A 19105-nucleotide genomic window follows, 5' to 3' on the forward strand; every position below is an offset into this window, starting at 1 on the left:
ACATTTTTATATTAATATGTGCGCACACACGCGCACACCCACAAACCACCCCTCATGTTTTTCTAGAAGAGATGGGGAATGAGTCACAACTGTGGATAATGGAAGACAGGAAAGGAAGTGACGGCATGGTGAAAAGGAACAAGGAAGTGTTCACTATTGTCAGTTAGCTTGTTGTCTAAAGATTGCAACTCTATTCTGGTAAATCCTGTGCAAGCCCTTCTCTGGAATAGCAAAAATATACTTCTCAAAATATCATTGTTACTTAAGGAGAGGTTAGCTGTTTAAAGATACTAGTAAGATGTTGGCAAATAAGAGAAAAATGAAATACAGTAGAAAAAGCCCAGGCTGCAGTCTGCCAAAGAAATCTTTATGTTCATCCCACTTAATATGTACATCCAACAACAGTTTCAATAAACTCTGATCTTTCCTGGATTAAATTCAAAACCAGAGAATTGTAGTTGCCCGTGTAGCCACTTACCAATACAATGAAATTTGTGAAATAACAGGATACTATACCAATGGATTGTTATTCTGTCATACAAGTGTGCTGTTAGAAACTACATGGAATCGGTTAGATAATTTTAAAAAACTAGACAGTGATTATAGGTTGATTCTTATCTGAAATGTATCTAGCAGAATTACAAGAACAGCACATCTTTTTTTTTAGTATGTGCATTTTTAAAAGCCATTAATTTTATCTTTGCACGTAGTCTTGGCCACAACAAGTTCTGTAAGAAAATCAGTGTTTCTGAAAGAAGCTTCAACTTCAAGCTTTACAGAAGTTTGACATGTCTGATAAAGTTTAGGTAATTTAAAGTTACAGATTAGTAATTTACCTTCATAGAATTTTGCTTTTTGTAGTTTTAATTTATAGCAATTGGAAGAAGAGTTCTCTTCATTTGGATAACGTGGAATTAATTAGTTAAAGGACAGTGTTCATTATGGAAGAATGAATTCTGGTTTTCTGAATAATAAATACCAAAGAAAGCTGTGGCAGGCACTTGATCACCCCAAAAAACCTGCATAACTAAAGATTGTCTCCTTAATCCTCCTTTTAACATTTGTGAAAGAATACTCACGGATTAAATCAAATTTAGGAAAAAGCTTTCAATATACATACCATTATATACAAAAAACAGTTAAAACTAAATTTAGACTGCGCAAGGTCAAGCACTCAAAAGTTATGAAATACCAGATTTAGGTTGCTCATGCAAATTTAATTCTGTCTTGAGTGTCCATCCTTGGACATTGAATCAGGCCACGGCCCTGTAGAAAAAAGTGTTTTTAGTTACATGATCGTGTACTGTCTCTTACTTAAGGGCACAAGAAAGCAGAATTAATGTTGCACATGCAACCATAAATTTGGCATTTCCTAACTCTCAAGTACTTGATTTTGCACCGAGAATAGCATTCTTTTGATAGAGTATTTTAAATTAATTTTTTAAGAAGGAAGATGATAAAAAATAAAGTTTTGCAAGTGCGCAAATAACTAATAAGACTTAGGCTCCTAAATTGTTTCGGAAAATGGGACTTAAGCTTCTAACTCGCTTGGGAACTTCTGAAAATGTTAGTCCAAAACAAGTTTTAATATGTATTTTAGCCCTTAACAACACTCCTTACTCCTAGGGGAATTCTGTGTCACTGCATGTGCGCAGAATTCATATCCCCTGCAGATTTCTTTTCTTCCCCACAGAAAAATGACTGCTGAGGGGGAAGCCAAAAGAGCCATCACACACCCCTCCCCAATAGCATAGGCAGGTTGGTTCAGGCGCCCGGAGCAGCCATACATGTGAGCAAGAGAGACAGACACACTGTCCCTCTTGCTCACTATTGTGGCATGCTTGGCATGAAGGAGCAGGGCTTTGGGGTGTTTCTGAGGAGGTAGGTGTGTGGCAGGCTCTGTCCCCTCAGGCAGAGCAGAATGTAGAAGCCTGCCTGATTAGTGAATTGTTCTGACTGTCTTTGTGAATTCCCTCAGGAGTATAAAACAGGTGTAAAAGTTTTAAGGCTCCTTTACATTGCCAGAGTGGTGTAAAGGATAGCATGGTTTATAAATGCTTATGGTGCTTCAGTGATTAGAGCTGGTGTAAACTTTTGTACTGAAAAAAATTCCTATCCAAATGTGCTCCATGAACTGTTTCCTACTGACCTTTCTGGAGATTGTCAGTAGCCAACATAAATTATGAGTTTGATTCTCACTTGCTCTTCAGTGGCCTATGAGGTACCACTGTGTATATGGCTGCATATATTTGTTGACTAATAACTAGAAATAAAGGATCAAACCTAACTACATTTTTATTATTAGGCAAGGGGATTTGGGGATTTCTTCCAATGCTCCCCGCTTCCATTCTCCATCCATTATATTGCAGTTTAAATAAATTACCTAAATAACTGAAACCAGTGTGATTATATTGCATTATTTTGACAAATAAAACATGCAGAATTTTAAATTATTGTGGCAGAATTTTTAATTTTTTGGTGCAGCATTCCCCCAAGAGTAACTCCTGCCCACCTCTGATGCCATAATGTAACATCAGCAAGTACGAATCCTGAACCTTTGGCATCATAGCTCATACTTCTACTATACTTCAGGTACATAAATAAGGAACAGTAAGAAATACTATCTCATGCTAACTGTTTATAAGGTACCTTCAGGAGTAATTGCAGCAGGACAAACTTCTTTTAAGAGATCTCCCAGGGTATTTAGCTGCCCATTTGCAGCAACAGGACGAAATAACTTCTGTATAAAAGGTCGTTCCGTTGTTACCTGTTTTTAATACAAAAAAGTTAGTAAAACTGCAGTAATTTAAGCTCTAGGAAAATGAATCAATCATACCACTTTTGGGAGGGCTAATGTTTGGCATTTTAATGCCTTACACATTTTTGCCTCTGTTTTCTATCAGAGGCAAAGTGCTACAACCTAGTATGACACAGCTTTTAACAGTTTTATATATGTTGACACATTTATCTTCTTTCATAGGGGAATGGATCCTGGATATACTTTTGAAGATTCCTCCCCACCGTACCCCCTGATTATGTTGCTCAACAACCCTTCTCACAAGAAATGGAATGTCATGAAACCATGATGCAAAATGAAGTTTGAGATATCTTAATGATGGTCAGATGTTAGGTATGGCAGTTAAAAACACTTGTGTTCTATCATTTCTAAAGAAGTGGGTGACAAAAATAAAGTGCTCCTTAATTACGTAAAGAATTAACAGAATTCTGTAAAAATTAAAATTGCTTATTACTAGTATTTGCCCAACATGTTCACTATCTCCCTCTCCGCCCCCATGTGACTGTGCTACATGAATTAAAAGAAAAGGTTCTATCCTCCCCTATAATATTTGAGGAAGTTACGGGATACTTCTATCACTTCGGAACCTAAGCCCCATTTTCAGAAGTGCTTTAGGCCCTTAGATTCTAAGTTAATTTTGAAAATGGATCTTAGGCATTTGAGAATTTTATATTTAGGTTTTTCAAACTGTAAAACTGACTAATACAAATCTAGCTTATCAACAACTTTCTAACATGTTATTTAAGAAAGCACTGCAATATGCATGAGCCAGTTACCAGTATGAGGAAAATACTAATATTGTATATGTTACAGTATTACATTACTTAATCATAAAATGCAAACTGGTATTGTTACTAATACAACATAAAGAAATACATTTAAGTATAACCGTAGCATTAGTTCACCTGACGAATGTGCATAGGATATTAACCACATTAACTTTAGCTGTTGTTATGGATTTTATTTATATTTGTACAGTATTTAGCACAATGGGGACCAATGTGGATACTTTTAATATTACCACATAAATGTTAAATAAAAAAATAAAGCTCAACCGAAGCAGATCTTGACTTGGTTAGTATTCATATGGAAGAGACCTCCTATTAGAGCCCAAATGCAGAAGAAAACAGTGGTCCCTCTTTTCATAAATTAATATTGTGCCTGTGCTTCTGGACATCCTTCCACTTCTGGACATCCATGTCCACTTCTGGACATCCTTTCAGCTTACCAAATTCTTCCTACAGTTTCAACTAGATACAGTATTTTTCACTTCCTAATCCACCACAATATTTAGTGTTGGACTGTACTGTTCAGTAAATCAGCAGCTGGCAAAGTTAATCCTATCTAGAAAATCAAAAATACCCTCAGGTGCATGAGCATGGCTCCTGAGGCAAGAAATTGGTCCACAGTTTGCAGGCACTTTGTACTGATATTGACAATAAAATAATTTTCAACTTCTACTTTTAAAAAAGTAAATATTCAACTGTTGGTCAATATATTTTTCTAGGAAGTTTAAATTTATTGCTATTAAATATAAAAGTATTAAATAAGATCTATATAGCACCATAAATGTGTACTGCACTTCAGAGGATAAATGAAGACTGAGCCCCATTCCAAGAAGCCCTTACAATGTAAGCAATGATTTAAAATGTTAGGAGGTAAGTAGGGACAGCATCAGGAAGGGGTAGGATGAAGCCATGGATAGTAAGACCACATGGTCACGTGGGAGCCTACTGTATGCTTTCTGAGTTGCATTCACATTGCAAAATGACAGGGTTTTGACCAGAGTCACAGTGGGACTCAGGCTCTGACCCTACCCGCAGCAGGATCCTAGGACCTAGGTCCTGAGTGCTTGCTCACCCAAGTCAGACTCATTTGTGCGGGGACGAAAGCAGGTTAGGCTCAAACCTGGGCTAAGTGTGCAGAGTAGACATACCCTTAGTGATTGCATTTTTTGTATATGCATTTTATTAGAGTATAGTTTATACGTAACTCTGAAGATTAACTGCATTTTGAACTGATAAACTGGAAAAGAAAGATGGTCCAATAATAATGACACTAGCCTGGGAGATCCAGGTTTAATTCTCTGCCTTGCCACCGATTTCCTTGTGACCTTGTCTAAGTCATTTAGTCTCTCAATCCTTCCATTCTCCATGTGTAAGGTGGGGATAACAGCACTACCTCTACCTCCTAGGGGTGTTCTGAGGAGAAATGTAATAAAGATTGGGAGCTGCTCAGATATTTGGTATAGAAATGCGGGTCATAATACATAAAACAGACTAAGAAGGGACCTAAATTGAGGGGAATGTATAATTATATATTAAGTTAGGAGTGAAAAGCTCCTTTACTTTTGCTCCACAATCATATAGTCTAAAAAAAGTTACCCCTGCTTCCCTGGTTCTTTTTGGCATCAACAGCACATCAAATACTGCATAAAATCCACAATTAGATTAGCCAGACATTTTATTCAGGATGCAGCTTAAAATGAAAAAAGCATAACCCACAGATAAATGTTGAGTTTTAATCTCAAAAACCATAGAGTAATCAGACTTTCCATCTAAATGAAAGTCTTGGGTTTCCTAACTAAATATTCTAGGAAGGGTAATTAGCTGTTACCCTAATTGTATTCAACCACTGCAAATTACCTTACATTCTGAACCCACACTAGAAACATCCTTAAAATTTCCATATGTGGACAGTTTGGCAACATAAAAAAGTAAAACTTTAGTCTTTCCTGCATACTCCATTATACTTACAGCAACATGCCAAAAATCATATTCTGCAGAACTTTGGTAATGACCATCGTACTTTAAAACAATTGAAGTGTTTCTGATAAAGCAATAATTTATCATTACTTTTAAACAAGTGTAAACTTAACCACAAATTTTTAAAATGAGCAATTGGAGCTCACATAATTATTTAAGTTTCCCATACTTAGGACAGTACAGGCACATTTAACTACTCTCAAAAAATGAAATATATTATACTTATTTTACATAACTTGTACCAAATTTTATGTTGTTATCCAGTAAAAAGTATATTTTCCCATGAAATATTTCCTAAAAAATGTCTTTGGCTTTGCATAAATGCTTTCAATTAGAAATCCTAATAAAAAGAAAAAGTGTTTAAGTTACAGGTGATAGAAATAGCTTATAACCAACAATACTGTCTGACCAAAAGTATTACAATACTGCATTCTTAGATTATATTTTTAGTAGAGGAAAGGTAAGGCATAACTCACTTTGGTGGAAAAAAATGTAGACACTTTGGACCATATATTGCCTTCATCTACACTCTTCAACGTTAAGAGGAGCTGTGTACATGCTTACTGAAGACAATACAGTCCAAACTTTCCAAGGTCAAGCTTCTCATCCTCACCTTCAGTTTGAGGACTCAGCTTCACCTCTCTCCCCCATTCCACTCTCTAACTTTGTTCACTGCACCGTGTCCCCACCTTGGAGTTCTTTCTGGCTGTTCACACTATTGGATTATTGGTAAACTAACAGGTGGGCCACCAATAGAAGAACCAACTTCACAGTGTGTCCACAATACCTAATGCTATTTTGTCCAACATTCACATTTGTGCTTCACTAGAAAGTTTCAGTTATTGCCCTCTGAGTATCTCCGTTTGCATCAGAGTTCTCTGAAGCAAGGGTCAAGAAGGCCTTTGGAGACTTCCAAGAACCAAATGAACAGGGGAAGAAGAGGTCTAACTCCCATAAATCCCTCGGTGCCAGTGCCATTTCCTAAACCTTTCCTCAAATGGAGCCCAGCCTGAATGTTCAATTCTCACTCCTTGCGCAAGAAGGAGTTTTTGAAAAGCAGTCAGGAGGGCCTCCACGGAGCTTGATACTCCAATGAACTAGAGATTGTATTATTCAGCGGTGATAAAAACCTCAGTGAATTATCATGGCAATTTAGGTCACACAGAGTGATCAGGCAAGGTACTTCTCTTTGCACTCGAGATGGAAAGGACATCATAAACTAATGCTAGATCAGTGCAATAGTAGAATGAAGGGAAAGCAAGTATGTAGTGGTCATATAACTGGACTAACAGAAGTTACTTATTACAGACTAACAGGATGATCAAAATCTCTTTGCAGAGGATCCCACCAAGGAAAAATGGCAATTTTTGAGAGAACATGGGAAAGGCTGTTAAGTTTTCAGTAGCATAATTCCCGCTGATATTAGAGGAATAGCTTATTGGAAGGAGAATGAAGATCTGAGTTTCAAGTCATGACAGACAAATATACATTGCCCCAAAATGTGATTACAAAGCTGGAAGTCTTGCTTTATTTGTTTACTTTGGTCCCACGGGTTAAGATAAGAAGTGCTAAGATTAACAAGTATCTCCATAAAAAGAACAGGAGTACTTGTGGCACCGTAGAGACTAACAAATTTATTAGAGCATAAGCTTTCGTGGGCTACAGCCCACTTCATCGGATGCATAGAATGAAACATATAGTAAGAAGATATATATATACACATACAAGCAGACACACACACACGCACACAGAGAAGGTGGAAGTTGCCATACAAACTGTAAGAGGCTAATTAATTAAGATGAGCTATTATCAGCAGGAGAAAAAAAATTTTTGTAGTGATAATCAAGATGGCCCATTTAGACAGTTGACAAGAAGGTGTGAGGATACTTAACATGGGGAAATAGATTCAATGTGTGTAATGACCCAGCCACTCCAACTAACACAGTTGCTACTCTGAAAAGTATCTCCATGAGATTTATAGAGCTTTATTTCCTATCCAATATCAGTAAAGGACAGGCAATGTAATTATTTCCTTAACTCTCACGGCCTGCATTATTTGTACATTTATTTTACATATTACCAATCAGCAAAATATGCTAATAATTGTTTATTATACATTAAACAAGACAGCTTGAAAGTCGACTGCAGATAGGCAAAAACCACCAGCAAAGTGTGGAGAGGGAAGCAAAGACTGGTGAGGTAGGAGGAAACGTGAACACTTTCGCTCTTAAGTGACACTTCATCTGCATGTTTACAACCACTGTTTATGAAGTTCATAAGATCCCCACAACACTCTTCCCTTAGTTCCCAAGCCTGCAAAATCAACTCCATTGGTACATGTTACCACAAAACACGCTAGCTTGTGCCATCCTTGTCTTCCTCCTACCAAACATACTTAAGCCATCATCCCCTAGATCCTGAATCCATCCAGATTCTGGCAAAATGTCCAGCAACCACCAGACTGTCTTTCTGGTCCACCCTCCTCAGTCTCCATGTGCCTTTCTGAGATACAATGTAGCATCTCAGTCCTATCCAAAAACAGTGCTTGTTCTGTGAAAAGGCAAGTCATGAAGATCTGGTCCAGTGAACAATATTTTCGACCCTGACCCAGACCTTCTGTTATTCATCGAGGTCTTACTGCGAGGTTATAAAGGATCTTCAACAACCTTTCTGCTAACAGATAAAGCACAAAATGGAGTATTAGTTTTGCTACAGACCACCAAGTAACACTAGGAAACAGGATGACTGCCTTTTATGCACCTATCTACAATGTATGCAGAAAAAAATTGCGTCATCCTGGGGCACTTCATTTGAGTGATATACACTGGAGGTCTCATGCTGCCAGCACTAAAACATCCTTGGGGTTTCTAAAATTTATAGATGACAATTTTCTAACAAAAAATATCACAGCCAACACAGAGTTTTATTTAGTATTAGACCTAGTCCTAACATAAAGCGTTGTTCATCACAGCCAGCATTGACACAGAAATTGAATACAGGATATGCTGTGCTAGCACATCTTTTGGAAGACTACTCAAAGGAGTCCTCAATGACAGGGATCTACAAACAGGTACCAAGATCTTGGTTTACAAGGCAGTTGTCATCCCCACCCTTCTCTGGGTAACCTACAGAAGACAGCTCAAGCGGCTGGAGGGTTCCAGCAGCAGCGCTGCCTCAGGAGGATCCTCAGGATCAGCTGGGAAGACTGACACATTAACATCAGTCTTCTCTCTGCAGCCAACATCAACAGTACAGAATCGCAGGTCATGAAATATAAATTCCTCTGGGCTGGCCACTGTGTACGTATGCCTGACACTCGCCTCCCGAAGCAAGTACTCTTCTCTCAGCTAAGTCCGGAAAAAAGGGCTTGCGGAGGTAGCAGAAGCATTTCAAAGACATACTGAAAGGACATCTTGAAAAGGGAGCATTAACCCAACAAACTGGAGGACCAGGTGTGGAAAAGAACACAGTGGCGCCACACCATACAACAAGCCACAGCTCACTTTGAAGAGAACAGATGTCCTCATGAGACAGAGAAGCGACAAAGGAGGAAAGAAAGGGCACAGCACTCCAGCCAACAACTATGTCTCCTCCAAAATTACACCTGTCACTTCTGTGGGAAAATCTGCAGGGCAAGAATTGGGCTCCTCAGCCACTTAAAAACCACCAATGAACCCCTTTGGCAGACAGCATCCTCGTATTGAGGGATAGCTGAAGAAGCAGCTAATTACAGAACTAAAAATTAATTGCAGCATAGGTACAAGTGATCATGACTTGATTTCACTTATAGCAAGCAAGCAGAATGAAGTCTAGACCTGTAAAATATAGATAGATTTACATATATACATATACTTGGTGCTTTAACAGGGCCAGTTTCACAAAGCTGAAAACAATTACGAGCCAAATCAGCTGGGAAGAACAATTTAATCAGAAAAATGTGAATGACAATCGGGAATAATTTAAGAACACCTTACTAGATGCTCAAAAAAAGCCACAAGCCCACTACTGAAGAAGAAGGCCATGCTGGTTAAAAAACTGGCCTGGTTTAGAAGGGAAGCGAAGGAAGCTATGTGAAATTAAAAAAACATAACTGGAAGAAAGAGGGAGTAGATAGTAATGAATATTAATCAGAAGTTAAGAATTGTAGAAAATTGATAAAGGAAGCAAATGGACAAAAGGAGAAATCTATGGCCAGCGGAGTTAAGGGGGTGGGGAAAGGAAAAAAAAAAGGGGGGGGGGATTTTTAAAGTTTTTTAAGAACAAAAAGAATCCTGACAACAGTACTGGTCCATTACTAGATGGAAATGCAAGAATTATCAATAATAATACAGAAAAGGCAGAAGTGTTCAATAAATATTTCTGTTCTGTATTTGGGAAACACAGATGATATCATCTCATCAAATTGTCATAACACTCTTTACATTCCATTAGTATCTCTGCAGGATGTTAAACAAAAACTAATGAAGTTGGACATTTTTAAAACAGCAGGTACAGTTAACTTGCAACCAAGAGTTTTACAATAGCTGTCTGTGGAGTTTGCTAGACAGTTAATGTTGATTTTCAATATGTCTTGGAGCACTGGGGAAGTTCAACTGGAAGAAAGCTGATGTGCCAATTTTTGAAAAGGGTAAACAGGATGAACCGCATAATTAAAGGCCTGTCAGCCTGACATTGATAATAGAGCAGCTGATATAGGACTCAATTAATAAAGAAAGAATTAAAGGAGGAAATATTAGTGCAAATCAACATGGTTTTATGAATGCTACTGCTAAATTATTCTTTATCTTATTCTGCTAAATACTGCTTTTGTAAACCTTCTGTCATGCTGTCAAGTTGCAGTGTAACATCATGTTTCAGAGTGCCAGGTTTCCCATACTAGATAATAGAGCTAGTCATAGAATTCTTTGAAACAAGAACTAAATAATGGTTTTACATCTCCATTCTGTAACTAAAACCATGCAGTGAAAGGAAGGAGTATAAACATGCTCAGCACACGTATATAGAAGTTACCAGAAAAACTGACTCACTGGCAGGATGGGACAGATTTATTTGATTTGCAATGAAGTCAAATAAAGAACTAAACACATGATTTTTTTCAAAATATTTTTAATAAATTATGTATTTTCAATCACTATCAAAAATTATCGTATTTTCTTACAGTATTTACTGTACTATAACAAACATTTTCAATTTATCTAGCAGCTGTATCAGAACTTCAGCAGTTAAACAATGAAGATAAAGCTTTAGTTTAATTGTGCAGTTAGCCACTTTATGTTGATAACTAATGTGAAGTATATGTTCCACATTGTCTTAATTGCATGACTTCAACATTTCCATCCCACCATCAACCTCAGCCTGGACTAGTCCACACAAGAGATCCACTTCCTGGACACTATGGTGCTAATAAGCGATGGTCACATAAACACCACCCTATACCGGAAACCTACTGACCGCTATTCCTACCTACATGCCTCCAGCTTTCACCCAGATCACACCACACGATCCATTGTCTACAGCCAAGCTCTAAGATATAACCGCGTTTGCTCCAACCCCTCAGACAGAGACAAACACCTACAAGATCTCTATCAAGCAATCTTACAACTACAATACCCACCTGCTGAAGTGAAGAAACAGACTGACAGAGCCAGAAGAGTACCCAGAAGTCACCTACTACAGGACAGGCCTAACAAAGAAAATAACAGAACGCCACTAGCCGTCACCTTCAGCCCCCAACTAAAACCTCTCCAATGCATCATCAAGGATCTACAACCTATCCTGAAGGATGACCCATCACTCTCACAGATCTTGGGAGACAGGCCAGTCCTTGCTTAGACAGCCCCCCAGCCTGAAGCAAATACTCACCAGCAACCACACACCACACAACAGAACCACTAACCCAGGAACTTATCCTTGTAACAAAGCCCATTGCCAGCTGTGTCCATATATCTATACAGGGGACACCATCATAGGGCCTAATAACATCAGCCACACTATCAGAGGCTCATTCACCTGCACATCCACCAATGTGATATATGCCATCATGTGCCAGCAATGCCCCTCTGCCATGTACATTGGTCAAACTGGACAGTCTCTACGTAAAAGAATAAATGGACACAAATCAGATGTCAAGAATTATAACATTCAAAAACCAGTCGGAGAACACTTCAATCTCTCTGGTCACTCGATTAGAGACCTAACAGTGACAATTCTTCAACAAAAAAACTTCAAAAACAGACTCCAACAAGGGACTGCTGAATTGGAATTAATTTGCAAACTGGAAACAATTAACTTAGGCTTGAATAGAGACTGGGAGTGGATGGGTCATTACACAAAGTAAAACTATTTCCCTATGTTTATCCCCCGTTCCTCAGACGTTCTTGTCAACTGTTGGAAATGGCCCACCTTGATCATCACTACAAAAGGTTTTCTCCCCCCAACCCTCCCGCTCTCCTGCTGGTATTAGCTCATTTTAAATAATCACTCTCCTTACAGTGTGTATGGTAACACCCATTGTTTCATGTTCTCTGTGTATATAGATCTCCCCACTGTATTTTCCACTGAATGCATCCAATGAAGTGAGCTGTAGCTCACGAAAGCTTATGGTCAAATACATTTGTTAGTCTCTAAGGTGCCAGAAGTACTCCTTTTCTTTTTAATTTTTGTACAAGTGCCTTGACGTATTACGAATAGAAGAGTTTTATAAACAAAAAAATTAATAGGACACACCCTAGGACATTTAAGCAGTATTGGTAACAGTCATACACATTTCAAGTTAAGCACATGCTTAAGTGCTTTGCTAGATCAAATTCTAGAGATGCCTCTGTGACCATTTGTTTGTATATCTGATTTGAATACAATCATGGTAACTATGCACTTAAGTTACATCTTCCAAAATTATGGCACATTCACGGTTTCCTACTCTGGAGATCACGTGTTCATGTGAAATTATAAAAAGTTATAATGGAAGCTGTTAAAAAATGCTTTGTAATAAAATTTAGAAAAGGTAAACTTGCTCAATGAATCATTATTTTTCTATTACAGATGAGTATGCACCAGCTACTCCCAATTATATTCTACAGTTACTTACAATATGCAGATAAAGTTTGAAAATAATCAGACTTGTCATTATTTAGACTTGAAAGACCTTAACTTGCATATAGCCTCATTAAGGTAAAAGTTAAGGATTATACATTAAAGTATTAACTTTCACAAGTTCTATGCAAGTTTGAAGCTCTTTAGTTCTTTAAAAATTAATATTTACTATTTTAAAAAGCTGAAACAAATACACATGCAGTAGGCCCTTGGCAGAAGCTTCTAGTTGCCAGGGTCTGTTATTTGGCAAATGTTATCATTACGTCTACAGGTGTAACAAAGTAAAGTGATATTAAGCTAAAGACCACTAGTGTCAACTGAGACTGTAGTTAAATTAAGGCAGTCATTAGAATTACATACACATCTGGAATGAATTTAGGATTTTTTTATATTTATATAATGTAGTAAGGCTTATTACAGTTGTGTCTAGACAATAATAGTTTTTGGTCACAAATGGTTAAGGACAATTTTCCTAATCCCATGTGGGCAACAACTCAACCCATCCTCACATTGGACAGGATATGTTCTATGGAACAACTGTGATTCTTCCCTGATCTACACGATTAACAACCACCACCTACCAGTACTGTATTACAAACCTATAAAGAAACATGGCAACTATTTAGACTGGCTCTCCCACACAGATGGCTCATGATGATTCTTTCTTGTTAACCTCCCATAAAAAAGAAACTACCCGAAATATCAGACTTTCATATCGTTTATTCAAATTGGCAGGATGCCTCCCAGACTTATTTTAGAAAAATCTTTTCAGAAGAGCAATAAAGCCAATTGTTATTACAATTTGAAAGCTAAACTAATAGCATGTGTTCTAGTGTTTGGAATAGGACATATGCCTACTCAGAAAATACACTTTACTAAACTGAGGTGGCTCAAAGTTTAATATGTTGATCTAATTACATTATCTTAAGAAAGAACTGTTACTTTACAATAACTGTGGTTCTTGGAGATGTGTTGTCGGTATGGATTTCATGCTACGTGAGCATGCACCCCATGAACATAAGATCAAATTATTTTGGGAATAGTGTCCCTGTATACCTCCGCATCCCGAACACACCTGAAGGCACATAGAACAGGATGGGCTCAATCATCCCTCAGCTCCTTTCAATACAGAATCTTGTAATAGCAGGGAAGGAGGTCAGGTTGTCGAATCCATGTGGACAACACATCTCTAAGAATCACAGTTGCTGTAAGGTAAGTTACCTTTCTTTGTTCTTTGAGAGATTTTCCACATGGATTAAACTCTTGATGACTAACAAGCAGTTATTGTTTTGTTTGAAGGTTGGTACTAGCACTCCTGCTTAAACAATGACTGTAGGACAGCCCTACCAAAGCAGGCATGCAGTCTCTACCAAAGAATAGCATCTACCAAGCCTCTACCAAAGAATAGCATCAAAGTGATGGGCTATGAAGTTGACCTTTGCAGCAGCATGCTGAATGAGACAACACTGCATTTATCAAAGTCAGAGAAGAGGTTGTTCAGTAATCAAAACATGAGAAGATGAGTTCCTGGACAAAAGTTTTAACTCTATGAATGGATAGGAAAGACTGTATCATAGAGATGTTATGCAGAAAGAATTTACAAGATGTAGACATAGTCTGGATGGGAGGAGTCATCTTTGATGCTCAGTGTACTGTCCACCACCTACCTCTTGCATCTCCATGGTGCTCAGCCAGCCAACATCCAGACTGTCAGTTGCAACAACTTTGGATCTGGATGCAATATTTAGACCTGATCTTGTGACACCAGGTCCAGGCAGCCTGGAATCCTGATTCATAGGTGCATGGACATCTAAAACAAGCCCAACAGGGAGCTATGAGGATGAATCTCGCCTGATCTCATCTGGCTTTAGCTATTGTCTGGGAATTAGTGAAAACGATAGAAAGGCATAAAGAAGGAAGGCACTGTAGAAGGAAAGCATCCAGTAAAGACGCTGGGCTCATGCTGCCTCCTCCTCTTGCACAGAAGTTTGGACACTTGGTGTGTCCTGGGTGATGAACAGGTCTATGACTGAGTTTCTCCACTGGTGGAATATCAAGTTAGTGATGGATTTCAGCAATCACCACTCATGGCTGATGATGGATTGCCTGCTTAGAAAGTCCATCAGGCTGACTTCATCTTCTGAAAGGTGCAGGACTGTTGGGATGGAAGGAACACCACTTCCATAGCCTGATCGCTTTCTTGAGGGGAGGAGGAGGAGAAGGGATGAAGAGTGCCCTCTCCCTTGTTCATGTAGTACATTGCACATGTATTGTCTCTTACTATCTGCATTCCTGAGTGTAACAGGGCCAGGAAGAATACCATGCACGCCAGTCTGATGGCTCTGACCTCTAAAAAGTTTGTGTAGTTTCATTTCTTCCAGGGTTCAAGTCCCTTGTATTTGCAGGTGGGCTTCCCAACCTTGCTAGATGTGTTCATAACTAATGCTCTGGGATGGTGATGTAGACACAATTGACACCCCGTTCTACACACTGTTAAGCAGCAGCTGATATCAGATTAGTGCCAGGAGTACTTGGGATGCAACTTACTCATCTCATGCTTTGCAGGGAAATAGACTGATCTGAGTCAGAGATGCAAGGATCTCAGGAGAAGTCTGATGTATGTACATGCATCATGAATGTACATGCAGATAAAAGCCAAACATAAGGCTACTATTCTTGATGGGTGTTAAAATCAGTTTTCCATAATGTCCAGAGTGAGAAATCTGTCCTGAGGTAAGTGAGCCCTTGCCATGCTGGAGTCTATCCTGGCTCCTATGAACTTTATCTTCTGTTATAAGGCAATTTCTGCAATAGGATGAGAGAGAATCTCTCATAGTTCACCAGGAGGCCCAGCCTGGCAAACAGGGGGCGAGAGCACTGATTACACCTTTCAGAGCTTCCTGATGTGACCTGCCTCTGATCAGCAAGTCAAGATACAGATAGACACTGCTGCCCTTAGAGTACTCTGCCATTATGACTAAGCATTTTATAAAGACTCTTGGTGTTGTGGAGAGTCTGAATGGCAGCACCTTGAGGTACTTTCTGAGAGTTGAATGGATTGTGATGTGGAAGTACATGTCCTGTTAGTAGATGTCCACAAACCAGCTCTGAGCATGTAGGGATGGAACAATGGAGGCAAATATTACCATCCCAAATCTGAGACAGCTGCAGATGTATTTGTTTAGTCTCCTCCTAGGATAGGATGAAGACTCCCTTTCTTTTTCAGAATGCAAGTATTGGGAGTAGAAACATCTTCCCCTGTAATCCTGTGGATCCTCTTCTACAGCTCCTACACAAAGTAACAAGACCACTTTTGTTTGAAAATGTTATCAGACGGATCCTTGAAGAGAGACAGAGAAGTGGAGAGGGTAGGGAATAAGGAAGTGAATTGCCATAGGAAACAATGTTCAATACCCATTTATTGGCTGTAACGTCCATCCACATCGGGTTGAAAGGGACAAGGTATTTTCCAGAGGTCAGTTCCACGGTGGTCTTGGCATGGCTCTAAACTGTCTCATCAAATCTGCTGCTTTTGGGAGGAAGGTTGGTGTGAGATGGAGGAGAAAGATGATGGGCGCCTCCACATATATGGAGTCACTAACTAAGTGGATACTCAGGATGGAGACAGAAAAAGATAGTGTTTCTCAGTCTCTGAGGTGGCTGGTACTGGAAGAGCTTGCAATACACTCTTCTTCTTCTCCTTCCCATTTCCCAGCTAGCTGGGGTTGCGTCACCAGCTCAGTCTTTTCCAGGCTTCCTGGTCCAATGCTCACTCCATATCCACTCTGTCCTCCCACACAAAATATAACCTCTGTTTTCTTGTCCATCTCCTTGCTCTCTGCCGATGAACTCTAATCTCAAATGCCTCCCTAACAGGATTTCCTTCATCCATCCTTCATACATGCACAGATCATCACAACCTCCTCTCTTGCAGCTTCTCTCTGATACCTCGGATGCTGGTCTCACTCTTGGTTACAATCATTCTGCATGTGATCCAACAATGTCGCTCCTCTCGCTGCCCTCAGACAACCAATTGCAATGGCTTCAAGTCTTCTCAAGTTCTTCTCTTTGGTTGCCCATGTCTCTGATCTGTACAGAACAGCTGGTCAATCATGGTTTGATACAGTTGTCCCTTAAATAGTCTGGGTATCTGTTTATCATAAATCACTCCACTTGTCTTGTACCAGACTTCCCATGTGCTCAGCAGCCTTGCTCACAATTCTCTGTTGGTTTCTCCATTGGCCACTAACCAGCCCCAAGGTATTTAAATGCAGAAAGATGATTTAGGTGCTGGCTCTCAATGTTGATATTCCATTTGTCTTGGGTCCACTTGAGTCACCCACATGACTTCAGTCTCCTCTTTACTAATTTTGTGGCCACCGCTTGTTAATATCCTGTTCAAGAATCAATTGTCTGGACCAAATAGTACTCACTACTGGCCATTAGCACAGTATTGTCTGCATAGATCAACTTCAAACCATTTGGATTTGCTTACTTATGAAGTCCATCACAATTATGAACAGTAATGGGTTAAGTGCTGAGTGGTGCCCAACCTTCCTTTCAAAACCCTACATTACAACCAAAAATCATCCGCACCTTTGTCAGACAAACCCATCACCACCTGGACATGGTCCTCCTGTACCCCACAGAATTGTAGCAGAGGCACAAGCCTAGGTACTTTCTCAAATGCCTTCTCCAAACTGAGGAAAGCCCATCCATGCTTGATGTTTCCCTCCAGCTTCTTTTCCAACAACCATCTAATGGTGAATGGACCATCTATCATCCCATTTCCTTTTCCAAAACTAAACTGCTTCTTTCCTAAAATGAATATATAAGGAATATATAAGGAACATTTTTAAGGGTCAGCATATTGTAAATATAACAAGAAACAAATAGCTAGATATTTAGCCAAACGAATTAAAATTTTGAAAAATGTATACTCAGCAATATATCCAACCCACATCAGCTGCACATGTGGCAAGGAATTAGCCAGCTAAGAACTTCAACTAAATTCCTGCAGTTTAATATTAGAATACTTTCAGACATTTCTTACACTTGTTAATTCAGACCATATTCCTAGACTATGTTGTCATTCCCTTTTTTTTTTTTTTTTGGTTTGTTCCATGTACACAAATTTATTTTCAGACTGCCTGAAAATATTTATTGGTCTTTTCCAACAGACTCAGAACAGTGTACACCTTTGCCTATCCTGACTTTTCAGTTTGCTTCACAAATTTAACATGAATCTTTTTTATTTCAATCTAAAAAAAGGAAATTAAAACTGAAAATTAAGCAAAATATTCTGACATATTGGGTAAATGTATAACTAGGCAGCTTTAAAAATGTGAAATTAAACTAAGATTCACAGATTTACTATGCAGAGGGAATTATCAAAGATGATTTTAAAATTTTCATTATGAACTAGACTGCCTTTTGCCATAGCCCCAAACAAGGGATAGTGCATAAACTGCACCACCCCAGAAATAATCTCAGAAGGAATTGTGCTAGAGACCCACCCATCTAACAATTCCATTCCTACTTCCCCCTTACTCCAGGAGAATAGTTTCTTGCTATGAACTGAAGGTATGGGTGACCTAACTACAAAGGAGTATGGTCATAACAAGAAATCAGAGTTGGTTTGAAAGTTCCAGCTGGAAAAGAAAATCTTTTAATTCTCATTTCGTAATGAGATGTCAAATGGAACTGAATATAAATGGAACAGACAGGTCAATGTGTGTTGTACAAGCTGAGTAAAATGCATATAGGAAAATAATCAGCCTATATAATTATTTTTAAGTGACCCAATATGACCCAATTTTTAAGTGACCTACAATGTTCTCACTTAATTTAAGTATTAAGGCAGTTATGCCCTTATTTGACTCATTACTATACTGTAATGCATCCCTTTGAAGGAATGGTCAAAGTTATTGTGGGAAACTTGGAATTTTCTGATTTTTAAAACTGAACAGTTAAATGCTAAGAGTTTTGTGTAGTGAATAAAGACACTGGTTAAAATCTGAGGTTCTAAATTTAGCTCTGCTGCATACTCATTTACATAGATTCAGTTTGTTGCCAGAGATATTGGCACCAGACAGTTCAAAGTTGCTATCTTTAATTTGATTTACTACTTAGGTTTAAGTTTTATATAAAAATCCACACCGAAGGGTACCAATTTTTGCTCAAAAGTAGCCTGCAAATCTGTATTTAGGAAGAACTAAGCACATAAGAAGCTAAGACATTTTTGAGTTATGAATAGCTAAAGACAGTACATTTCACAGAAAGTCAGGTTTTTAATTCAACTACATTATAACTCAAAACACAATTTGTTCAGGTTTCTTCTCACTTTAAAAATAGTATAACAATTTTCACAACAAAAGTATAATAAAGGTAGACACTTAGATGCCACAGGGACAGGCCCTGTAAGACCCTAAATAGATTAGAGAACAGATCA

At 38.6% G+C, this 19105-nt stretch overlaps 1 protein-coding gene across 6 annotated transcripts in view; it reads right to left on the reverse strand.

The window, feature by feature from the left end:
• The window catches only part of ATG5 (autophagy related 5), a 121598-nt gene that overhangs the window by 29752 nt on the left and 72741 nt on the right, over positions 1–19105 (reverse strand). For 5 of the 6 annotated variants that reach the window (XM_073336911.1, XM_073336909.1, XM_073336908.1 and 2 more), the window contains one exon: positions 2650–2767. In XM_073336911.1, the coding sequence (XP_073193012.1) occupies positions 2650–2767 (118 nt within the window). Of the gene's footprint in view, positions 1–1192; positions 1267–2649; positions 2768–19105 lie in introns of all 6 variants that reach the window. The other variant, XM_073336913.1, reaches the window with a different exon arrangement.

This window comes from Lepidochelys kempii, chromosome 3 (assembly GCF_965140265.1).
Source record: "Lepidochelys kempii isolate rLepKem1 chromosome 3, rLepKem1.hap2, whole genome shotgun sequence".
In the NCBI taxonomy this organism is placed as follows: domain Eukaryota; kingdom Metazoa; phylum Chordata; order Testudines; family Cheloniidae; genus Lepidochelys; species Lepidochelys kempii.